Genomic DNA, 27,191 nt, shown 5'->3' with positions numbered 1-27,191 from the left:
TTTTGAGCGTTGACCTTGATGAGAAAACATACTCGGGTATGATAGATGGGCAAGGCTACCTTTCAGTGACTAACAGCTCTGCTAAAACAATCTACTTCTGCAGTTTTACCAACCCTATCTCCCACCCCCAAATATAAAACAAAACCACAAAACTGCCACTTAGACCAAGCTTTTTCAACCTAGGCACTAACCTCTTAGAGCTGGCCAGAACTTTAGTGGAGAGTTAACCTAATAATTATTAGCAATTGAGACAAACAAAGTTCAGAAGTGTGAGGTAAATTATCCAAAGCCAGTCTGCTTGTTATAACAGCAACTGACAAAATTTACAAAACATGCTTACTCTGTGCTACAGTCTATATTAGCTTCTTTTTTTAAAATTTAATGTTTTTTTTTTGAGATGGAGTCTTGCTCTGACTCCCAGGCTGGAGTGTAGTGGCGTGATCTTGGCTCACTTCAACCTCTGCCTCCTGGGTTCAAGCAATTTTCTGCCTCAGCCTCCTGAGTAGTTGGGATTACGGGCGCCCGCCACCACGCCCGGCTAATTTTTGTATTTTTTGTAGAGACAGGGTTTCACCATCTTGGCCAGGCTGGTCTTGAACTCCTGACCTAATGATCCACCCGCCTTGGTATCTCAAAGTGCTGGGATTACAGGCGTAAGCCACCACACCCAGCCTACATTAGCTCCATTATATGATTCAGCCATAGTCTTTACAATGCTTCTGAAAGATTATTCTCTATTTTATAAATGAGAAAAGTAAAATTGAGATAAATTAAACTACTTACCCACAACTATTCCACAATGAGTTGTGTTGAATTTGAACCCAGGTCTGTCTGACTCAAAAGTAAGTAGGTATTCTTTCCCCACATCATGCTGCCTCTCAGGTGAAGGCTGATCTTTCCTAGAACACAGACTTTAGCATCCTTGTCCGGGACATTTTTCAGCTTAGAGCATTGGCACTGTAACCTTTTCCTCACTAGAGCTGGCATCACTTGGGAGGAGTTATAGGCAAGATAGTGACTCAGAGGCCCGTGCTGAGTGTGAGAAATGCGCTCCCTTAGGGAAATGAGTGTGAGGGTTAGCAGCTGTGAGAACACGAGAATTAAAACATTTGTACTCCATTAGTCCCTTTGGAGTCCTAACACCTGGTTGGAAGACAAAATCTTCAATCGGAATTTGCCATCGTGAACATACATTTTTAAACTTAAGCCTTTTCTGCAGGAAGGATACTAAAATAATTCTTCAACGTGCACCACATAACTGATGGCTGATGTCAACGGATCATTATTAAGTATGAGTCTTTAAAGGTCAACGCTGAGAAAGTTCTAGCTAATGAGACATTAGCAAAATTACTAGCAGCTGACCATAAAAGAAAGTAGCAAAAACTTAAAATGTTAACCAGGAGTGAGAACATTCATGATGTGAGCGAAAAAAAAGACATAGGAACTTAGAGGATCTATGAAATGTGAATCATGTTTTATCATGTCATTGCAGGGCTCTGGGGCCCATTAATATTTATTAATAACCACCCGGGAAAATAGTATTTTTCCTACTGCCCCTCTAATCTAGTATAATCTTAGATAAATTTTGACAGAAATTTCATATGAACGTTAATTTCCAAAATGGCAAAAGGAGGGTTTTGTTTTCTTTTGCATGGAAAACCAGTGACTTGAAAACATCTCTGTCAATACTTAATAGAAAGATAATAGATATTAAAAATAAATGTAAAAAATGGTTATAAATGATTACTTAGCGGACGTGCTAGTCCTCAGGTCACTAAATGTTAGCTTGAATATTTCTGAATAATCAACAGCTTCTCAATTCAATGGTAAAATGAAAAATGATGGTAAACATATCATTAAACAAATGAAATGTGTCAGACAAGGCTGTACTTAATATTTGCTTTGGAACTGAGGGTAATTCACTGTGTTTGGGTGTAGTTCCATGCAACTGAAAAACATACCACTACCTTATTACAAAAGAAAGTAAGAGCAGGAGCTGTAAGTGATGCTTTTTTTTCCCCCATGAAGAAATAAAGATTCTTTGCTCTTGTATAGCACTTTGCACTCAAGGGACTTCAATTCATCACTTTACAGTTACAAATACACTAAACCGCCACAGCATATCTGTGAAAAATACACCTATTACAGATGAGCAGAGTTGAGATTTATTGCACAGTAAAATGATATCAGAAAGGGAAATGAATAGAGATGCAAATTTTAAACATACAGCTTGTGGCAGACAGGATAATGCTCCAACAAAGCTTGTTTATATCCTAATCCCCAGAACCTGTGAAGATGTTAGGTTGCGAGACAAGGGAGAATTGAGGTTGCAGATGGAATTACAATTGCTAATCAGCTGATTTTAAAATAGGGAAAGTATCCTGGATTATCCAGATGAACTTACTACAATCATAAGAGCCCTTAAAAGTAGAAGAGGAGGCTGGGTGTGGTGGCTCACACCTATAATCTCAGCACTTTGGGAGGCTGAGGCGGGTGAGATCACGAGGTCAGGAGATTGAGACCATCCTGGCTAACACGGTGAAACCCTGTCTCTACTAAAAATACAACAAAATTAGCCGGGCGTGGTGGCGGGTGCCTGTAGTCAAAGCTACTCTGAGGCTGAGGCAGGAGAATGGCATGAACCCGGGAGGCGGAGCTTGCAGTGAGCCGAGATCACACCACGCATTCCAGCCTGGGAGACAAAGCGAGACTCTGTCTCAAAACAAAACAAAACAAAAAAAGTAGAAGAGGAAAGCAGGAAAGGAGGCCAGGGTAATGTGACGGTGATGGTGATGGTGATGGTGATGTGATTGTGATGTTATGATGTGATGTGATGATGTGACGTGATTGTGATGTGATGTGATGTGATTGTGATGTGATTGTGATGTGGTCTGATGTGATTGTGATGAGATGATGTGATGTGATGTGATGTGACTGTGATGTGATGTGATGATGTGATGTGACTGTGATGTGACTGTGATGTGATTGTGATGTGATGATGTGATGTGATGATGTGATGTGATTGTGATGTGATTGTGATGTGATGTGATTGTGATGTGATTGTGATTGTGATGTGATGTGATCATATGATGTGATGTGACTGTGATGTGATTGTGATGTGATTGTGATGTGATGTGATTGTGATGTGATGTGATGTGATTGTGATGATGTGATGTGATGTGATGCGATATGATTGTGATGTGATGTGATTGTGATATGATGTGATGTGATTGTGATGATGTGATGTGATGTGATGTGATGACGCGATGTGATTGTGATGTGATGTGATTGTGATGTGATGTGATGATGTGATGTGATGATGTGATGTGATTGTGATATGATGTGATTCTGAAGTGATGTGATGCGATGATGTGATGTGATGTGATGTAATGTGATTGTGATGATGTGATGTGATGTGGTGATGTGATGTGCTCGTGATGTGCTTGTGATGTGATGTGATTGTGATGTAATGTGATGTGGTGATATGATGTGATGATGCGATGTGATTGTGATGTGATGTGATGTGACTGTGATGTGATGTGATAATGTGATGTGACGTGATTGTGCTGTGATATGATGTGATTGTGATGTGATGTTATGTGATGATGTGATGTGATGATGTGATGTGATTGTGATGTGATGTGATGTGATTGTGATGTGATGATGTGATGTGATGATGTGATGTGATTGTGATGTGATGTGGTGATGTGATGTGATGTGATTGTGATGTGATATGTGATTGTGATGTGATGTGATTGTGATGTGATGATGTGATGTGATGTGATATGATTGTGATATGATGTAATGTGATGTGATGTGGTGATGTGATGTGATTGTGATGTGATGTGATGTGATGATGTGATGTGATTGTGTTGTGATGTGATGTGTTATGATGATGTGATGTGATGTGATATGGTTGTGATATGATGTAATGTGATGTGATGATGTGATGTGATGTGATGTGATTGTGATGTGATGATGTGATGTGATTGTGTTGTGATGTCATGTGATGTGATGATGTGATGTGATGTGATGATGTGATGTGATTGTGTTGTGATGTGATTGTGATGTGATGTGATGTGGTGATGTGATGTGATGTGATTGTGATGTGACTATGATGTGATTGTGATGTGATGTGATGTGATTGTGATGTGATGATGTGATGTGATTGTGTTGTGATGTGATGTGATGTGATGATGTGATGTGATGTGATGATGTGATGTGATTGTGATGTGATGTGATGTGATTGTGATGTGATGATGTGATGTGATTGTGTTGTGATGTGATGTGATGTGATGATGTGATGTGATGTGATGATGTGATGTGATTGTGTTGTGATGTGATTGTGATGTGATGTGATGTGGTGATGTGATGTGATTCTGATGTGACTGTGATGTGATGTGATGTGATTGTGATGTGATGTGATATGATTGTGATTTGATGTGATTGTGATGTGATGATGTGATGTGATTGTGTTGTGATGTGATTGTGGTGTGATGTGATGTGGTGATGTGATGTGATGATGTGATGTGATCGTGTTGTGATGTGATGTGATGATGTGATGTGATTGTGATGTGATGTGATGTGATGATGTGATGTGATGATGTGATGTGATTGTGATGTGATGATGTGATATGATGTTGTGATGTGATGTGATGATGTGATGTGATTGTGTTGTGATGTGATTGTGATGTGATGTTATGTGATGATGTGATGTGATTGTGATGTGATGTGATGATGTGATGTGATGTGATTGTGATGTGATGATGTGATGAGATTGTGATGTGTTGATGTGATGTGATTGTGATGTGATGTGATGTTGTGATGTGATGTGATGTGATTGTGTTGTGATGTGATTGTGATGTGATGTGATGATGTGATGTGATGTGATTGTGATGTGATGTGATTGTGATGTGATGATGTGATGTGATGATGTGATGTGATTGTGATGTGTTGATGTGATGTGATGTGATTGTGATGTGATGTGGTGATGTGATGTGATTGTGATGTGATGATGTGATGAGATTGTGATGTGTTGATGTGATGTGATTGTGATGTGATGTGATGTTGTGATGTGATGTGATGTGATTGTGTTGTGATGTGATTGTGATGTGATGTGATGATGTGATGTGATGTGATTGTGATGTGATGTGATTGTGATGTGATGATGTGATGTGATGATGTGATGTGATTGTGATGTGTTGATGTGATGTGATGTGATTGTGATGTGATGTGGTGATGTGATGTGATTGTGATTGTGATGGGATGTGATTGTCATGTAATGATGTGATGTGATTGTGATGTGATGGGATGTGATTGTGATGTGATGTGATGTGATTGTGATGTGATTGTGATGTGATGTGATGTGGGCTTGACCCACTGTTGTTGACTTTGAGGTGGAAGAGAAATGCAGTAGCCTCTAAAAGCTGGAAAAGACATAAAACCAGATTCTCCCCTGAGAGCCTCTAGAAAGGAATGCAGCTCTGCCCACATCTTGATTTTAGCTCAGTGAGACCCATGTTGGATTTCTGACCTACAACTGCAAGATAATAAATCTATAATGCTTGAAGCCACCAAATTTGTAGTAATTTGTTTTAGCAGCAGCAGGAAACTAATGTATGGCTGCTTAATCAATTAGGAGCAATTAATGCAAACACAGTCACGGAAGACTATAAATAACCAATTTAAACAACCAAAAAATAACATTTAACCTGGAATAAAAGTTCATTTTTGAAGTAATAAAAGCAGAAGCACACAAATTTCTTGGCTTAAAGAAATACGGAAAAGGAAATATGTACAAGGAATGTTTTTTCATTTCCACTAGAATACTAGAAAAGGAATTAATAAAAAGAACATATTGATCTACAATATGAGGTAAGAGTTTTAAAAATAATAATTGGAACAGCCTTCTAGGAGTTGTGGAATCTTTGTCCCTAGGTTCTTTGAGATGCACAGTGACCTAACTATTTTATCTGCCCTAAATGACTTCAACAGCTACTTTCCTGATGACGGGACTTAGATTAAACAATCTCTCATGTCCTCTTCCAACCTAAATATTCTACACAGACTGAAGTCTATTCAATTCTGTGGCACAAATATTTAGTGCTTACCTACTTAATGTAAATTATTTTGATAAGAATAACCAAAGAATAAGACATAAGCTTGACTTTAAGAAGTTTTCAGTATTATAGTTAACCAAAGTAAATAATCAAGCATATTTCAGCTAGACTAAAATAATCATAAGGTATAGATAAGTGATATATAGATAAAAACCCATTAAATATATAAAAATCAATGCATTCTTATTAGCCCTAAAAAAACCCAACCAACAAACACTGTCACTGGTCATCTTTGGAAATAATCACAGCATCGACTTATAACAATGAAAATTTAGCCTGCCTTTCTTATTGAAAGTAATGGCAAAAACTGCAATAACTTTTGCACCAACCTAATAAAACCATGGAAAATAAAAAAGCAGATAAGAGAAATTTCTTCTTTATCATTGGCTAAAATAGGGAGAAAGAATAATAGAATGAGAAAATTGCTATTTATAACTCCTGAATAAAACAATAGATCTGGGCAATCAAAAGATCTATTTCACCTAATGGCTAAACCATTAGGTGAAAATTTGATGGAGAATTTTATTGTGAGAGACCAGGTTGAGGCCACCCAAACACATCAGTCTTAGGATCACTAAATGGGACAGGCAGCCATGATGCACCTCTTTTTATGAATCAGTAGGAAATACATAGTCCCACCTATAAAGTATTACATTTCCTCCTTCCCCCAAATTCAAACCTAACACAGCCTTTAGATCTAATTACATCTTCATAGGAAATACAGGGCATAGGAGGAGCCAGCTCAAAAAATACAGAATGGAAGCAACCAGTTCCATATTCTATCATATAGAATATGGACATTCTCTGTGATAAATGACCCAATTTCCCTAGAAATCAATGACATTTAAAAAGACAAGGTAGAGGGGATTGTTACAGAATAAAAGACACTTAAGAGGCATAATCAAATATATCATATAGAGCTGTTTGGATCCTGATTCACACAAACCAACCCTAAAAAGACATTTTTAAGATCACCAGAGAAATTTAAATATGGACTAGGTATAAAATGGTATTATGGAATTATTGTTAAAATGTGATAAAGGCATAGTGTTATTAAAAATATGTTTCCTCTGTTAGAGATGCATACTGAACATGTTTAGATAAAGAAATGTGATACCTGGTTATGCTTTAAATACCCAAGCAATGAATACCGTATGTATTAAAGAATACACAGAACAAGATTAGCAAAACAGTGATATATATTCAAGCTGCATGCTGAGATATAAAGGTTGATTTTAATACTTTTTCCTTGGTTGTCTGAAATTTCCCGTAATAAAAAACTTTAAAGAATGAACATACTATAAATAAATGAAAGTCTCCCTAGTCCGTTTAATCAACTTTCATTATTGAAACAGTGAAAGGTTAAAATATTTGTGCAATAAGTTTTCTTTAGTTTTCTGAATGTATTTTTTATCAGTAATAATTTGACTTCTATTACTTTAAGATTGAACATTTTTCACCTCATATGGAAAAAGAACTTACAACTGACCAAAATCTCATTTTATATAACAAAAACATCTATCATAAATAAAATATTACTCCTAACGCTCAATGAAAAAAAGGGGGTAATATGTCATCTGTTTCTACTTGTGTGGGGGCAAACACACAGCTTCCAGTCACTTTTTATAGTAGAGTGAATAGAGTGGAGACTTCTTTATGGTTTTTGTGGTCAAGGTTAGTGTTACATTTGTCAGAAATGCTTACTTCTCAGTTTTTTGATAACAAACTAGTAGGTTTGCTTTAAAGTGTTTCTCTTATGTAAAATCTAGTTTAGACACATAATTAACAATATTACTCTGTTGCCAGATTTTGAAGTCCAACAGGGACATCTCTATGAGAAACAAGAGGCTACAGGACAAAATAGATTCATCTTCAACTTTCCCTGCATATTATCAGAGCTGATATAAACTAATTGAATTTATAGGATAAAATTCTGGGCCGGGCGCGGTGGCTCAAGCCTGTAATCCCAGCACTTTGGGAGGCCGAGACGGGCGGATCACAAGGTCAGGAGATCGAGACCATCCTGGCGAACACAGTGAAACCCCGTCTCTACTAAAAATACAAAAAACTAGCCGGGCGAGGTGGCGGGCGCCTGTAGTCCCAGCTACTCGGGAGGCTGAGGCAGGAGAATGGCGGGAACCCGGGAGGCGGAGCTTGCCGTGAGCTGAGATCTGGCCACTGCACTCCAGCCTGGGCGACAGAGCAAGACTCCGCCTCAAAAAAAAAAAAAAAAAAAAAAAATTCTGAAACTCATAGGAAAGCTCCTAAGCAATAATCCTAGCAGTGGAACAAAATATAAACCTCATATTATACTATCCAGAAAGCCTTTAAAAGTATTCAAAACAATAGAGGATCCTTTAAATATTTATTTGTTTATTTATTTATGAGACAGAGTCTCACTCTGTTGTACAGGCTGGAGTGCAGTAGTGCTATCACGGCTCACTGCAGCTTCAACCTCCCCAGGCTCAAGAGATCCTCCCACTTTAGCCTTACAAGTAGCTGGGACTACAAGGCATGAACTACCATGCCTGGTTAATTTTTGTATTTTTTGTACAGAGGGGATTTCATCATGTTGCCCAGGCTGTCTAGAACTCCTCGACTCTAGTGATCCGCCCACCTCAGCCTCCCAAAGTGCTGAGATTACAGATGTGAGCCACTGTGCCAAGCTTTAAAAAAATCATTCTTAAATGGTTTTATTTGCAAATAATTTTTATGGAGAAGGCTCAAAAGTGACCCACATCCTCAATTTACATTTTAACATAATTTAAAACATTTTTAAAGAAATATAAAATTTTATAATACATAGAAAAACTTTAATCTTTTTCTCTGAAATACTTCAATTTTTAAAAATATAATACATTTCCTTTTTTTTAAAATGTAGCTTTTCATGAAAAGACACTCAAAATGCCGTAGTTGTACTATCAAAACAAGTATGATACAGCAGGAAGGAAAACTAGTCCACATAAAATACGATACAGAGATTTAATCCCAGACATTTCATCTATTTTTTTCCTTGTGAATTTTTGAGTTATATGGCCAGGGACAATGAAGATAACTATTTCTGCATGGAATAATTTTTTTAACGTAAAGAATTATGCTATGAGTTGCAAAAATTATGAAGATGTCTTGTAATTCTACCATTTGATTAAGCTAAGGATGTAGAAAAAATAGTTCTTGACATCAAGATTTGTAGGTCATGTTACACCCACCACCTCTTGCCTCCTTTCCTTCCCAGCCCGAGACCCAAACAGCTTACCAACTATAGCCTCTGTGAATTTCCCTTCAGCGGGAAGAGGGAAGTACTGGTTTGGTGATACATTGCTGCCATATCCCAGGAGAAGACCTTCAAGCTTTACATTTGGACTTGGACGCAGGAACTTCAAGAGGATGGAGTCACTTGTGGTATTGATGTGAACTTTCAGGTTTGGCCTTTTACCTAACAACGGGAATGAAAACACCGATGGCTGTTACTTCCCCTTTTTAGCATCGTACCCAAATTCCCAGAAAGTGTTGGTGACTAGAGGAATTGTTCTTGAAAAACGTGTTGTCTACTTTGCTACTCAGTATCACAGCACACACACCCAAATGCCCAAAATGAAGCTTAATAACATAGAGTAGCCTAGAATAAAAAGTATATCTTACCATTCAATACTTAGTAGTTTATTATTGGGCAGGTAGATGGAATTTTGGCTATTCAAAGTTGGTCAGAACCTTTGCTTTATACACACTGTCTGGGTATGGTGAAAGGACCTGAAATTTCTTATTGGTAAAATTGAATTACTACAGCTCAAAAATGCCCAGCCTCCTCTATGAGGCTTTCCAGTGCCACATCCACAAGTCTTACTCATTGACAGAGTTGGAAAGGGAGCAAAGAAAAAATGTTTTTGTCTTAGGAGTAACTGAGATGGTAGAATAGGGATTGCTGGAAGGCAGAGAATGGTTGAGGAGAATAATGATTAGTTCGATTGGGAGTACATCTGGGAGTACATGGAGATGCCCAGTAGTGAGTGGGATTTCTAAGTGTGATACTCAGGATGGGGTACAGACCCATCTGGGTGTCATTAGCTTATAAGGGATAGCTGGATGAACTTTCCCAGAGAGACTGTCAAGAATGAGAAGAGAGAGCTTAATCAAATTCTCAAGACATTTATTTTTAAACTACTAAGGCAACAGAGGCAAATAATTATGCTAACCAAAGATCTTGACCAAGTGGTGAGGAAACACATTGTCTTTTGCCTTTGCAGACAGAAGGAACCAGGTTCAAACCCCACTTCTGTGACTCTGGCATCCCACTGAAGATACTCAAGCCTTATCTTCCTGGTTTCTAAGTGATACATAACATTTACCTTCTTGCTGAGTTATTTACAAAGGTTAGTGTATTAGTCTATTGTTGCACTGCTATAAAGAAATATCTGAAACGGCATAATTTATCAGGAAAAGAGGTTTAATTGACTCATGGTTCCTAAGGCTGTACAGGAAGCATGGCTGGGGAGGCCTCAGGGAACTTTCATGGTGGAAGGTGAAAGGAAAGCAGGCAAGTCTTACATGGCCAGAGCAGGAAGAAGAGAGAGAAGGGGAAGGTGCCACACACTTTTAAACAACCAGATCTGTGTGATAGTGAACTCTATCACAAGACAGCACTAGGGGGAGGGTGCTAAACCATTAGAAACCACCCTTGTGATCCAATCACCTCCCACCAGGCCTTACGTCCAACATTGGGGATTACAATTCATCATGAGATTGAGATAGAGCCAAATCATATCAGTCAGTTAATGTAAATGGCACAACCTTAAAGCTGGCACATAGTAATTGCTCAACAAGTGCTTACTAATACAGGTCCACAGTTCTTTAGCCATGATTCAGAAATAAAAAAACTTTGTAGGTTTTTTTTTGGTCTTTTTTTTTTTTTTTTTGAAGTTTGTCTCAAACTCATCTGGCAACACATCCCAGTCAGAACCATCCTGAGGCCATTCAATCTTTATTTAATCTACTAGGGTGACTATTCATGTGTTTCATTGAAGGAATGTGTTCAGTTAAATGGTGTTGATCAAGACCCCACTGAAGAAGTTATATAATATATAATCTTGGCATCCTAGTTATTTTCTAACCCTCCTCTCCAAATTTCTGAATTCCAAAACATGTCTGGCCCCAGGGGTTTTAGATAAAGGATTGTGAACCTGAATTATGTTTCTTCTTTATTCTCCAAAGATTTAATATTTAAAAAACATTTTGACTATTGAAAAGACTGAATTTACCAACTTAATAATTCACAATCTATTTCTCATTAATCAAAGACTTAGCCTGTACAAATACCAATCATCACTTTTGTACAGCATGTGCAACCCAGCATCATCACACTTAATTTATTCTATGCCACCCCAAATCAGCCTGCACAGCCTCAATATAACCACAGAAAATGATTCAATTAGGCCTTTGGAAAAAGAAAAATAACCCTTTCTTGGACACCAGGTTGTGAGGATTATTCATACCTCAGCAGCTAAGGCTATATAGTTTGAATGTATGTGCATAGTACTTTTTACTTTCCAAGAACTTGATGACATTTTTATAAACTTCTTGAATTTCAGGCTGCTATTGTTACACTGTGGCGAGATTAAAACCCAGAGATACTGAGTGACCTATCCAAAATCTGAAAAGGGACCTTACAAATCAGCTGGTATAATTCCTCCAAATGAGGAAATTGAGGCACCCAGTACGTTAAAAGTAGGGTCAAAACTAGACCTTGGGTTCTCGCTAGGCTGGACTGCACTGCTCCCTTTTCATTGAGAACTTTGCAACTGTCCAAAAGAGTAAGGAGTGACCACACCCCAGATCATAATGCTCAAGTTGGGGTGCCAACTGCTAATGTTTTGTGTGAACTTTGCCAGGTTTTGATGAGATGATTTATACTTCAGATAAAACACAGATTTTTGTCAAAGTCAATTTTTTCCCTTTTTAATAATGTGCCTAGATTAACTCGTTACTTCATCCTGCTCAGTAGAATGGAACCAATGTAGATCGAACACATATTCTGCTACCTTAGAAGGCTATCAAGTCTCACAATGAATCCAAACACAATCAGCTTATTTCCAATGCTTAGTTGGGAAGGAGCATTGAACAAATCTTCATATACATAGGATGCATTCATATTTGACAAAGAGCCAAGAGTCACGGCATCATCATCACATTAGACCTTTGCTCATGGACTCTGGCCTGATGAATCACATTATTTCTCCCATGGGAAAGTGGAAAAGATGGCTACATCAGATGAGAACAAGGAAAGTTGTTCCATTTTTCCAAACAAAGTGGAAGTAATCCACCTCCTGTGCACAAGACTTCTCATGACTCCAGTCCTTCTCCCTTTTGCTAACAATGTATATCCACAAATACATCGGCATCATATAACTATTCAAATGAATTGGCATTTAGCTGTTCTACTTTTTCTGAAATTCCAGTTCATACTACTCTCTTGAGCTAAACTTAAAATGTTCTGAAAAAGAAAAATACAGACAAATCTCAATACAGCATCACAAACTTAATTTTAACACTGAGTTCTTTTTTTAGAGCTAGTAACTCAAATGTCTTCATTATCTTACCACGCATTACTTCTTCTCTTATTACTTTTCAACATTTCTCATTTGTTTTTGACCCTTACAATCCACTCACATTCTGTAATGCATATGAGGCTTTGGTCCTACACCTTTGCTCAGGTTGTCCACCCAGTATGGATTCCCTCTATCTTTGGTTTGCCTTGCCTACATGCCTTGACTTACTCAGTTATTATCAAATTGATCCTTTCAGTGTCAGCAAAAAAGTTAAGCAAGTTTTTTTTCATTCAGTATAAATAAGTTCAAGTGTTCCTTTGAATGAATGTTTAGATGAGTATTAAATGATATTTTACGCTCTCAGACAATTTCTCCAATAATTTGAGGTATGCCTATGTACATTCTACACTAATGTTTAATCTTTGATAATACATTTATTTTTAGTGTAATTCTGGTTTAATAGTTTGGAATACTAGTCATATAATGACAGTTATCTTTCAACAGTTAGTATAAAGACCTCTGGTGAGTGCCTTAAGGTAGAGATCATAGAAAATAATACCACAAGATACAAGCTTAGCTAGTACAACATCTATAAGTAAAAATGGTATCTATGTCACCAGAAGAGCCCAGGAGTACAGAGAAATAAGACTACTGGAAGAACGTTTTATTGCACCTTATGTGAGGAACAAAGCATATGACAACAGGAGTGAGAAAAAAAAACAGAATGTGAACATTTTGGGAAAGTAACACTAGTAGGTCTTAGACAAAAAACTGCATATTTGCAAAGTAGAATCTTGGATCTACGATGGTGTGTTCTAATCCTCTGTTTGCAACACCTTAGTGCATCTGTTAATATTTCAAAGAGTGTTGTGAAATTCTTTTAAAAAAAGTCTTTCTCAGAAATGACACAGGTGGTATTACCACTGATCCCACAGAAATACAAGAAAACCCTCAGAGACTATTACAAATACCTCTATGCACACAAACTAGAAAACCTAGAATAAATGGTTAAATTACTGGAACCATACAACCTCCCAAGATTGAACCAGGAAAAATTGAAATCCTGAATAGATTAACGAGTTATAAAATTGAATCAGTAACAAAAAGCCTACCAACCTGAAAAGGCCCTGAGACAGAGAGATTCACATCCAAATTCTGCCTATAAAGATAAGCTGGTACCAATCCTACTGAAATTATTCCCCAAAAAATTGAGGAGGAAGGACTCCTCCATAACTCATTCTATGAGGCCAGTATCATTCTAATACCAAAACCTGGCAGAAACACAATAAAAAAAGAAAACTTCAGGCCAATATCCCTGATGAACATAGATGCAAAAATCCTCAACAAAATACTAGCAAATCAATCCAGTTGCACATCAAAAAGCTAACTTGCCATGATCAAGTAGGCTTTATTTCTGAGATGTAACGTTGGCTTAACACATGCAATTTAATAAATGGGATTCATCACATAAGCAGAACTAAAAACAAAAACTGCACGATCATCTCAATAAATGCAGAAAAGGCTTTTGATACAACATCTCTCTGTGTTAAAATTCCTCAACAAACTAGGCATTGAAGGAACATAACTCAAAATAATAAGAGCCATCTATGACAAACCCACAGCCAACATCATGCTGAACATTCAAAAGCTGGAAGCATTTTCTCTGAGAACTGGCACAAGCCAGGGATGCCCACTCTCACCATTCCTATTCAACATAGTACTGGAAGTCTTAGCTAGAGCAATCAGGAAAGAGAAAGCAAGAGAAAGAAATAAAAGACATACAAATAGGAAGAGAGGAAGTCAAACTGTTTCTCTGCAGATAACATAATTCTGTATGTAGAAAATCCTGTAGTCTCTGCCCAAAGGCTACTAGAAATGATAAACAACTTCAACAAAGTTTCAGGATACAAAATCAATGGACAAAAATTAGTAGCATTTCTACATATCAATAATGTCCAAACAAAGGGCCAAATCAAGAATACAATACCATTCACAATAGCCACAAAAAGAAAAAACTACCTAGGAATACAGCTAACTGTGGAGGTAAAAGATCTCTACAACAAGAATTACGAAACATTGCTGAAAGAAATCAAATATGACACAAAAAATGGAAAACATTTCATGCTCATGGATAGGAAGAATCAATATTGGTAAAATGACCATACTGCCCACAGCAATGTACAGATTCAGTGTTCTTTCTATCAAACTATGAATGACATTTTTTTTCACAGAACTAGAAAAAACTATTCTAAAATTCATATGGAACCACAAAAGAGCCCAAGTAGCCAAAGCAACTCTAAACAAAAAGAACAAAGCTAGAGGCATCAAACTACTTGCCTTCAAACTATATGATAGGACCACAGTAACCAAAATGGCATGGTACTAGCACAAAAACAGACACATAGGCCAATATAACAGGTTAGAGAGCTCAGAAATAAGGCCACACACCTACAACAATCTGATTTTCAACAAAGCTGACAAAAACAAGCAATGGGAAAAGGACTCCCTATTCAGTAAATGGAGTGGGATAATGGTTAGCCATATGCAGAAGATTGAAACTGGATACCTTCCTTTCACCATATATAAAAATCAACTCAAGATGGATTAAAGACAAATGTAAAACCTAAAAGTATAAAAAAACTATAAAAAACAGAAGAAAATCTAGGGCGTATCATTCTGGACACAGGCCTTGGCAAAGATTTCATGACAAAGTCTCCCAAACAAAAACAAAAGTGGAGAAGTGGGACTTAATTAAACTAAAGAGCTTCTGCACAGCAAATAAAACTATCAACAGAGTAAACAGACAGCCTATAGAAAAGGAGAAAATATTTGCAAACTACTCATCTGACAAAGGTCTAATATCCAGAATCTATAAGAAACTTGAACAAATCAACAAGCAGAAAAACCAAATAATCCCATTTTAAAAAACAGGCAAAGAATAGGAACAGACACTTCTCAAAAGAAGACATACATGTGGCCAACAAGCACATGAAAAAGTTTCCAACATCACTCATTATTGCAGAAATGCACATCAAAACCACAATGAGACATCATCTCACACCATCAGAATGGCTATTATTAAAAAGTCAGAAGATAACAGATGCTGGCGAAGTTGTGGAGAAAAGGGAATGTTTACACGCTGCTAGTGGGAATGTAAATTAGTTCAGCCATCGTGGAAGGCAGTTTGGAGATTTTTCAAAGAACTTAAAACAGAATTGTTATTCAACCCAGCAATCCCATTACTGGGTATATACCCGAAGGAATAAAAATTGTTTCACCAAAAAGACACATAGCCCTAATAGGGAGTTACTAGGGAACACAGCCTTAATACATGGTACTTAGTGAGACAAGCTAAACTATCATGGCCATCCAGTTGCTGACAGGAGAGAAAGGAATCATCATTATAATCCATTTAGCAGGAGGAATTCTTTCATATCTGATCTTTCATAAGGTTATCTTACATTCTCAAAAATATTTCAGAATGTGGTTTAAATTGTGGATATCAAGTTGGTCAACATAATAAAATTATTTCAAGAGAAAAGCTGCAAAATATTAAAGTGCTCTTCTAAAAGTAAATAATACTTATTAGTGAAGCAACAATTATTATTTTATGTTTTCAATGTGGCAGACACTAACAAAGAAATTAAGATTATTCTAAATAACACATATGGACTTAAAAGAGATCAGGTACCATATTAATTTCCATAAGATACTAAGTAAAAGAATAGCTATAATAGTGATGTCAATAAAATGATAACATCATTTCAGGATTAAATGCATAACCCTATTCTTATCCATAGTGTGTTCTTTTTTTATTGCACAATTTTCGCTTACAGTTCCAACCTCTATACTTACTCAGCTACTTATTTCATTATACAAAGTCAAATTTTCTAAGATATCAAAATAATAAAGTCAATTCCTGTCAGTTGAGATATGGCATACGAAGCACAGATTTTAAAAACTGATAAATTGGACGAGGTCAAATTTTTAAAGTTTTGAATTTTAAAAGAACTAACAAGAAAAAAAGGCAAGCGACCCACTGGGAGAAAACATTTGCAATACATAAATCTATTGAAGGACTTATATTTATGTACAACAAATAATTCTTTCTATTCAATAAGAAGAAAGAAATAAACATGAAAAAAATAACAAAAAATTTAAATAGATTCCTCATTAAAGGAGACATAGGATAGCCAAGAAGCACATGAAAAAATGCCCAACATCTGGGTTTGGGAGATATTGTCTATAAGGGGTCAGATAGTAAATATTTTAGGTTTGTCGGGACAGATGTCCTGTACCACAACCATTCAACTCTGCCATCATAGCACATAAGCAGCTATAGACATCATACAAACAAATGCACATGGCTAAGTTCCAATAGAGTGATTTTTTTGTTTTAATCCAATAATAATTTTTTAAATTATACTTTCAGTTCTGGGGTACATATGCAGAACGTGCATATTTGTTACATAAGTATACACGTGCCATGGTGGTTTGCCGCACCCATCAACCTATCATCTACATTAGGTGTTTCTCCTAATGTTATCCCTCCTCCAGCACCCCAGCCCCCAACAGGCCCTGGTGTGTGATGTTCCTTTGCGTGCATGTGTTCTCATTGTTCAACTCCCACTTATGAGTGAGAAGATGCAGTGTCTGGTTTTCTGTTCTTGCATTAGTTTGTTGAGAATGATGGTTTCCAGCATCAACCACGTCCCTACAAAGGACATGAACTCATCCTTTTTTATGGCTGCATAGTATTCCATGGTATATATGTGCCACATTTTCTTTATCCAGTCTATCATTGATGGGCATTTGGGTTGCTTTCAAGTCTTTGCTATTGTGAACAGTGCTGCAATAAACATATGTATGTATGTGTCTTTATAGTAGAATGATTTATAATCCTTTGGGTATATACCCAGTAATGGGATTGCTGGGTCAAATGGCATTTCTAGTTCTAGATCCTTGAGGAATTGCCACACTGGTTCAACCACAATGGTTGAACTAATTTACACTTCCACCAACAGTGTAAAAGTGTTCCCATTTCTCCACATCCTCTCCAGCATCTGTTGTTTCCTGACTTTTTAACGATCGCCATTCTCACTGGTATGAGATGGTATCTCATTGTGGTTTTGATTTGCATTTCTCTAATGACCATTGATGATGAGCATTTTTTCATATGTTTGTCGGCTGCATAAATGTCTTCTTTTGAGAAGTGTCTGTTCATATCCTTTGCCCACTTTTTGATGGGGTTGTTTTCTTGTAAATCTGTTTAAGTTCTTTGTAGATTCTGAATATTAACCCTTTGTCAGATGGATAGATCACAAAAATTTTCTCCCATTCTGTAGGTTGCCTGTTCACTCTGATGATAGTTGCTTTTGCTGTGCAGAAGCTCTTTAGTTTAATCAGATCCAATTTGTCTATTTTGGCTTTTATTGCCATTGCTTTCAGTGTTTTAGTTACGAAGTCTTTGCCCATGCCTATGTCCTGAATGGTATTGCCTAGGTTTTCTTCTAGGGTTTTTAGGGTTTTAGGTCTTACGTTTAAGTCTTGAATCCATCTTGAGTTAATTTTTGTATAAGGTGTAAGGAAGGGATCCAGTTTCAGCTTTCTGCAGAAGGCTAGCCAGTTTTCCCAGCACCATTTATTAAATAGGGAATCCTCTCCCCATTCCTTGTTTTTGTCAGGTTTGTCAAAGATCAGATGGTTGTAGATGTGTGGTATTATTTCTGAGGTCTCTGTTCTGTTCCATTGGTCTATATCTCTGTTATGGTACCATGATGCTTTTGTTCCTGTAGCATTTTAGTATAGTTTGAAGTCAGGTAGTGTGATGCCTCCAGCTTTGTTCTTTCTGCTTAGGATTGTCTTGGCTATACAGGCTCTTTTTTTATTCCATATGAAATTGAAAGCAGTTTTTTTTCCAGTTCTGTGAAGAAAGTCAATGGTAGTTTGATCGGGATAGCATTAAATCTATAAACTACTTTGGGCAGTATGGCCATTTTCACGATATTGATTCTTCCTATCCATGAGCATGGAAGGTTTTTCCATTTGTTTGTGTCCTCTCTTATTTCCTTGAGCAGTGGTTTCTAGTTCTCCTTGAAGAGGTCCTTCACATTCCTTGTAAGTTGGATTTCTAGGTATTTTATTCTCTTTGTAGCAATTGTGAATGGGAGTTCACTCATGATTTGGCTCTGTTTATCTGTTCTTGGTGTATAGGAATGTTTGTGATTTTTGCACATTGATTTTGTATCCTGAGACTTTGTTGAAGTTGCTTATCAGCTTAAGGAGATTTTGGGCTGAGACAACGGGGTTTTCTAAATATACAATCATGTTATCTGCAAATAGAGACAATGTGGCTTCCTCTTTTCCTACTCGAATACCCTTTATTTATTTCTCTTGCCTGATTGCCCTAGCCAGAACTTCCAATACTATGTTGAATAGGAGTGGGAGAGAGGGCATCCTTGTCTTGTGCCAGTTTTCAAAGGGAATACTTTCAGTTTTTGCACATTAAGTATGATATTGGCTGTGAGTTTGCCATAAATAGCTCTTATTATTTTGAGATACATTCCATCAATGCCTAGCTTATTGAGAGATTTTAGCATGAAGGGCTGTTGAATTTGTTGAAGGCCTTTTCTGCATCTGTTGAGATAATCATGTAGTTTTTGTCTTTGGTTCTGTTTATATGCTGGACTATGTTTATTGATTTGCATATGTTGAACCAGCCTTGCATCCCAGGGATGAAGCCGACTTGATAGTGGTGGATAAGCTTTTTGATGTGCTGCTGGATTCAGTTTGCCAGTATTTTATTGAGGAATTTTGCATTGATGTTCATCAGGGATATTGGCCTGAAATTTTCTTTTTTGTGTGTATCTCTGCCAGGTTTTGGTATCAGGATGATGCTGGCCTCATAAAATGAGTTAGGGAGAAATCTCTCTTTTTCTATTGTTTTGAAGAGTTTCAGAAGTAGTGGTACCAGCTCCTCTTTGTACCTCTGGTAGAATTTGGCTGTGAATCTGTCTGGTCCTGGACTTTTTTTTTTTTTTTTTTTTTGAGACGGAGTCTCGCTCTGTCGCCCAGGCTGGAGTGCAGTGGCCGGATCTCAGCTCACTGCAAGCTCCGCCTCCCGGGTTCACGCCATTCTCCTGCCTCAGCCTCCCGAGCAGCTGGGACTACAGGCGCCCACCACCACGCCCGGCTAGTTTTTTGTATTTTTTAGTAGAGACGGGGTTTCGCTGTGTTAGCCAGGATGGTCTCAATCTCCTGACCTCGTGATCCGCCCGTCTCGGCCTCCCAAAGTGCTGGGATTACAGGCTTGAGCCACCGCGCCCGGCCTTTTTTTTTGGCTGTTAGGTTATTAATTGCTGCCTCAATTTCAGAACTTGTTATTGGTCTCTTCAGGGATTCAGCTTCTTCCTGGTTTAGTCTTGGGAGGGTTATGTGTCCAGGAATTTACCCATTTCTTCTAGATTTTCTAGTTTATTTGCACAGAGGTGTTTATAATATTCTCTGATGGTAGTTTTTATTTCTGTGGGATCGGTGGTAACATCCCCTTTACCATTTTTTATTGCATCTATTTGATTCTTCTCCCTTTTCATCTTTGTTAGTCTGGCTAGTGGTCTATCTATTTTGTTGATCTTTCAAAAAAACCAGCTCCTGGATTCACTGATTTTTTTAAAGGGTTTTTCATGTCTCTGTCTCCTTCATTTCTGCTTGGATCTTATCATTCCTTGTCTTCTACTATTGAAATTGTTTGCCAGTAGAGCGATATTTCTAAAAATAGGCAGTGGGCTGGATTTGGCCTGCAGGTCATAGTTTACCAACTTTTGGTTAACATCCTGAGTCATTAGGGAAATGCAAATTAAAACTACAGTGAAATATTACACATAAGAATGGCTGAAATTAAAGACTGTTAATCCCAAATGTTAGGCAAACTGTAGTACATTTGGAACTCTCATAAATTTTGAGTGTAAATTTTAAATGGTCTAACCTCTTGGGAAAATGCTTGCCAGTTAGCTAATGACCTATTAATTTCATTCCTAGGTATTAACTTGGGAGAAATGAAGACACAAGTATGTGCAAAAACTTGTGTGCAAATATTTAAAGCACTGCCAAACTAGAAACAAACCCAAACGTCCATCAACAGTTGAATGGATATATATTTGTAGCTCATCCCTACAGTGAGATATCGCTTAGCAGTAAAACAGAAGAAATTACCTACATACACAACATAGTTGAATCTCTTGTCTGGCATGCCATTACACTACTGTAGAATGGGCTATGACTTTCCTCATCTCTGTAACCACCCTATACAGACTCTCATGATGGAAGGTCATTCAAGCATCTTACAGCACTGGCAGAATTAGTTTTAACAGTCTCTAATATTAATATTCACCACTCAGCATACATAAAGTTAGCCAGTCCTTTCAGAAATTATTATGCTCTAAGAACTGACAATGCTAAGTTTCATAGTCTATGCTCTTCTCTGATGGTGGGTTACAAGTAGAAAACATTCCAATGCCTTTGTGGTCACATCAGCTTATTAAGGAGCTGTCAAGATGTCACATCTCAAGTTTATGTATTAAGCAGAGCAGTTACTGTCAGAAGCTTCCAAAAATCATAGTATATGACATAGATTGTATTAACTTTAACGCTAAGATATACAAACCATAATCTTAAAAAAGAACAAGAGAAAGTCCTTTGTGGGAACATAGATAGAGCTGGAGGCCATTATCCTTGGTAAACGAACACAAGAACAGAAAACCAAATACCGCACATTCTCACTTACAAGTAGGGGCTAAATGATGAGAACATAGGGACACAAAGAGGAGAACAACACACACTGGTGTCTACTTGAAGGAGGAGGATGGGAGGAGGGAGAGGATCAGAAAAAATAACCATTGGGTACTAGGCTAGTACCTGGGTGACAAATTAATCTGTACAACAAACTCCTGTGACATGAGTTTCCCTGTATAACAAACCTGCACATGTACCCCTGAACCTAAAAGTTGAAAAAAAAAAAGCAAACAAGCAAACATAGGGATTGGCAATAATTTAACATTTTCTTTAATTCTTAGGGAGTCAAAAAGGGATCACATAGCATAGGCTTTCTGTTCAAATGACTCTCCCTGTCCTGCCACCAAGATCCAAGGAAAGGTATTAAAAGGAAAAATCCATGGAGTTTCAGTAATTTTCCTGTGACAGTGGAGAGAGTGGCCAGAGGCAATTATACAAGTATCTTCAGTTGTTCCTGATCCTTATATAGAAATGTGTAGTCTTGTGTGTTAGTCCATAAAATGACTTTTTCTTATCAAAGACAAGCTAAAAGTCAGTGATGCTAGTGGAAATTTTCATAACAAAAAACGATGGCAGCTTCAACTAAATACTTTCAGGAAAATGAAAATTAAATTACATTATCAATTAAGTAATATTAGACAGTATTAAAACTGTTCTCATTAGTGCTGAAACAGCAAGATGCTTACATGACCTTCCATCACAAGGAGAGTCGGTGTAAGGTGGTTGTAGAGATGAACAAAGTCATGGCCCCTCCTGCAGTGGTATGATGGTATGAAGGAACAAAGTAGGTAGAAGGAATTAAACTGCTTTGGTGGTGGTGGACATTGTTGGTGGGTGCGCGTGTGTGTGCATGCGCATGTGCCTGTGCATGCACGTGTGTGTGCAGATTTGTAATCAGAAACACAGAATAATTGTTAGGCAAATCCTTTCTGAATTTAAAGTTCTTATGCTCCAACTAGCAATTCCATATATCTAATTTTATCCCAGCCCTCCGATCTCCAGGCTGGAATCTTTTCTCAAAATCCCAGATTCTCCATCACTGTCTTCCCAACTCTTTGGGAATGGAGTTTTACTAGGTCCCAGTATGGAATTTCCGAGTGCTTACAAAGAACTAGTGGGCAGTGAACATATAGCTACTCTAAAACATGTCTTCCAGAAAGAGGAATGTCGCTGACACTTGTTCAGGTTATGCAGTGCAAAACTCATTCAAACTATCTTTTTATCATCTTTATCTATTTTATCATCTTTATTATGGCACCATTCAAACCATCTTTTGTGACTATATATATTAGCCACATTCACAAAGGCCATGCAAAAATAGTTGCTACTTACACAAATGAAAGATGTGACAAGGGTAACCAACCTACCATCCCATCCTTCCCTCATACGCCTCAAGCCATCCCACCCATCCTGCCCTTCTTACTGCATGCCTTTCATTTTTATCTTCCCTGCCTCCTAATTCTGCTGTTACTGGTAATTAAGGATACTAGTAGGATGCCTGGTGCAGGCTAGATAGGAACTCAGCTACAAACACTTTGGACACGGTAATCCTTCATTTACAAAGGAAATTACATATATCCCATATGATGAGTTGGGAATTTAAATAAGAATATAGAGGAAAAGCTATTCTGGACTTCAGTAAATTAATAGTACACAGATTTAGAGGTGGACAGAAGGCATCCCTATTTGTGTTCTATAAACACAAATCAGAAAACACAAGAAAAAATTCTGATTACAATTATTAAAGGAAGATTTGCATAAATCCAAAGAATAATAACATTTTAAAAAAATGTGCAGAATAAAAGCTGTGGTAAAAGTCCAATAAGCCACATAGATAGCTGCCTCAGTGCCAAGGAATGGGGGCTTTTTTAAAAAATCAAAACTTGACTTTACTTATACATAACATATGCTAGCAAGAAGCTCGAATGACAGCATTCCATGGTCTCTGCTCCAGGACAAACAGAACAGCACGATCCCTCTCCAAGATGCCTTGTTTGAGGTCTGCCAGCTGGAAGACATGCTCCCACATGCAACATGTGTTCTCAGAGTTCCGGATATTAAAAGTCTCAGTTCACCTGGAGCACTCCCTTCATAAAGTCACACCTAAGCAATACCCATAGATCCAATAAAGATGATAAAATAGATAAGGATAATTCCTAGGAGTCAAGTACTGAGCTTTTTATTAGGACATTTTGGTCACCAAATACCTAGAGGATGGTTACTTTTGAATTTAGAAAGAAATGTCACTTTACAGAAAGTTCAAGGGGGAAAATCTTCTCTTCCTAATGGGGCACTTTTTATCTGTTTGCCCAGCTGTTTGCACAAGTGAGTTCCAATTCAGCTAAAACAACCACAGTTTCCACCTTGGTCAGAATTCCCAGTGCTTTGATTCCTCAGGCCAATGCTTCACCGTCTGGTGAATTTGGGTGATTGAATGAGACAGACTGAACCTGCCAATGTGGACATTTCAGCACCATTTGGCAAGGTTAATAGTTTTACCAAAGGAGCAATAACTACATTACCTACTTTGTAACCCAACCAACAGCCAAGTAGGAAAATTACTTTTCAAAGACTACTTTCTAAGTCAACAGTCTCTCATTCTTAAGAAGACACCTCATTCTGAGACATACACAGGTGTCAATTGCACACATTCCCTCAGTCTGATTATGCTAAAATTACTCTTTAAAGTTTGAAGTGTGCTGAGGTTTTTTTTTGGAAGGGGAAGGTGAGAGAGGTAACCTCACGCAATGAATGATCATATGTAGGTATCTGCTATAAGGTAAGTGGGACAGTGACTTGGTTAACTTCAACTAACCAAAAAAACTAAATAAAATTTATATTTACCTTGGGGCAAATATATTCTTACTTATCTACTTTTTATTTTATTCCTTTCATTAACTACTAGGTAGTAGGCATTAGTGACACAAATTCAAATATGATATGTCTGATTGCAAAGACTGGACATTCTAGTGAATTGGGTAGATGAATAAGTCAGTTGTTTCGGTGTAGCATGATTAACACAATTAGTAAAATAACGCTACTTTTTGACGGATTCTGAACCTGATAAAAGGGGTAAAAGAAAGAATATATATAGAAAACGTCCCTTTAGTTTTGTTTAATTAGTCACAAAAAATAGTTTTTATCCCATGAGGATAGATATACCAAAAGCAAGTAAGGAAGAAAGGAGAAAAATACAAGGTGTCGACATTTATTTTGTAATATTTTTTCTGTACCACTTTGGAAAAATGGTAGATTCTTAGTCATTATTGTTTTTTAATACACAGAAAAGTAACCCAATAGGCTAAGGAACTTAACAAGACTCATTTCCCTTCTTTTTGTTCTTTGCTTATTTTCATGAAAATTCATGGAGATGATTTGCTTGCATTCCGTTGCTCTTCAAAGTAAGAAGTGATGGTATGAAGTGCTCTTGGTGGAAGATGGGCTAGGCTCAATTCCAGGGCTCTGAAAGTGTGGTCTCTGGATTAGAGAATCAGCATCATCCGGGAGCTTGTGAGAAGTACAGATTCACAGACCCCATCCCAGATCTATTGAATTAGAAACTCTGGGGACAGCAATCTGTATTTCAACAAGCTGTACGGGTATTCTGGTGATTACTCAAGTTTGAGAACCATTACTCTTTTAAAATTCAGTGCATTGACAATAAAATTAATGGGCCCAATGTCATTTTAAAGACATTTACAGATATTCAATACAGTATGGAGAAAAGAAACTTCACTCAAAATTCTGTTAAGTTTCCTATCATGAGACTTTTACACATATTTTGGTCTGTGAACAAATTCTGTTAATTAGGGTTTTTGAGAACTATTTCTGCAGACATGTGAGGTAAAATGTTGTATCTGGAATACTACTAACTTCTGAAAGTCAATTATGTGTCTTTAAATCTAACCAATATATTTAGAGATTTAAAATCAAAGATGAGTTGTTTTCCAACATTTTATTATAAAAAATTTTAAACATACAAAAAACATGAATTGTGCAGAGCACATCTATAAGGTAGCAACCAAAAGTCAATGATTCCTGTCTTACTCATCAATCATATACATTTCATCTCTCCATCCCTCTGTCCACCATTCATCTTAATTTTTAATTAATTTCCATGTCAACTGAATTTCAGTAACCTTCACCCCCAAACACTTCAGTATGCATGCCATTAACTAAAGTTTAATATTTATTTATATTTTTCTTTTGATGTAAAATTTAGGTACAGTGAAATACATAAATCTTAACTATACATTACTGTTTTCCCCACATGCCATACGTCTGTGTAACCCAAGCCTTTATCAAGATTTATAATATCATCATCAACCCAGAAAATTTCCTCATGCCCCTTCCCAGTTCATTCCCACAACATCCTCCCAGGAACTATTGTTCTTAATTTTACTATCATAGATTAGTTTGCCTGTTCTAGACTCTTTGATTAAATAAAATCACACAGTATGTAGTGTTTTATGTAAGGTTTCTTGCACTTAAAATGTCTTGATGATATATGTTTTGTTCCATGCATCAGTAGCTTTTTGTTGCTATTTTCACAGTAGTATTCACATAGTTATTAAAGCCAACATTTTTGCATCTTCCAGTTGTCTTCATAATCAGCCTCTTCTGATTGTACTATTTTTTAAATGTTGATCATATTATAATAAAATTTTTCCAAGAAAAAGTGAAATTATATATGTTTATTTCTAATTTTCCAGATTATTTACTTATATAATGCTATTTACCAGGGAAATAAAACTATCAACTCTTCTATTTATAATAGACAATTACTACACTTAACTAAATTCTTAATAGTAAATACAGATAAAACCATGTAATGATTTCATCTTCACTGAAAAGCTAAGTACTGGACACCGATACTCAAGGTCTCTGACACCTTTCCCACTCACTCCTAGCTGATAGAATGCCAGACATGAGCCTCTTTTGACAATGAAGTGTAATATTGACTTTCTTATGTTAAAGAATGATTTTCATGAAGATGAAAGTAGGTAAGTTTAATTGTCTTTACTTTTTAAAATCCTGTCCTTACAATTCTCAGAGTGATCAGGTATCAAAAAATAGAAAATATATCATTCAAATTAATATTACTCTGAGTAATTTTCCAAAAGGACTGATACTTCTTTTTCTTTTCTTCTCTTGATAACTCCAATTTGGGCACTCATTAAATTCCGTTGACCGAATAGAGGTTGTTTAATCAGAATGATTATTTACAGGACAAAGCAGAAAATGTTACTTCTACCAATACTAAAACATCCTGCATGTGCAAGATTACATATTTCTACTGTGAAACATTGTTCCAGGGAGGAAATTGAAAATATTATTGATAAAAAATGAAAATTTTGCCATCTTGTAAAAACATTGTCAAAAAATCACACAGTCTTCTTAAATAAATCTTTTTTTTTTTTTTTAAGTTTTGCAATAAAAACATGAGATGAAACTGGAACCAATGGTTTTATCCACCATCTTTGTTTAGACATTTGGCATCTTCATGAATTATTTGTAATTTGCTTAGTTCATAAATACCCTGTACTGATGGTATATAGTTGTTCATTTGGAGATTTCACAGCATCAAAAGTCTTCCATGGACTAGAGGGAAATGGCCAAACTATCTTGAGAATGTGGCCTAGTGGCCTTGTATACTAAGGCTGAGTGGCCATGAGATGTCAGGAGGCTCTAAGAAAGGCCATTTGTTCTCAACTCCACTGTGGGCATCTCATATTATTAA

The 27,191-nt window shown here is 36.9% G+C and overlaps 1 protein-coding gene across 28 annotated transcripts in view; it reads right to left on the bottom strand.

The window, feature by feature from the left end:
• Positions 1–27,191, bottom strand: part of ABI3BP (ABI family member 3 binding protein) — a 262,627-nt gene that overhangs the window by 185,272 nt on the left and 50,164 nt on the right. For all 28 annotated transcript variants that reach the window (XM_033211435.1, XM_033211443.1, XM_033211438.1 and 25 more), the window contains exon 2: positions 9,376–9,555. In XM_033211435.1, the coding sequence (XP_033067326.1) occupies positions 9,376–9,555 (180 nt within the window). The remainder of the gene's footprint in view (positions 1–9,375; positions 9,556–27,191) is intronic.

This window comes from Trachypithecus francoisi, unplaced genomic scaffold (assembly GCF_009764315.1).
Source record: "Trachypithecus francoisi isolate TF-2019V2 unplaced genomic scaffold, Tfra_2.0 Lachesis_group0, whole genome shotgun sequence".
NCBI classification, from domain to species: Eukaryota; Metazoa; Chordata; class Mammalia; order Primates; family Cercopithecidae; genus Trachypithecus; species Trachypithecus francoisi.
The sequence above is the reverse complement of the archived record's forward strand: the minus strand, read 5'-3'. Positions and strand labels throughout refer to the sequence as shown.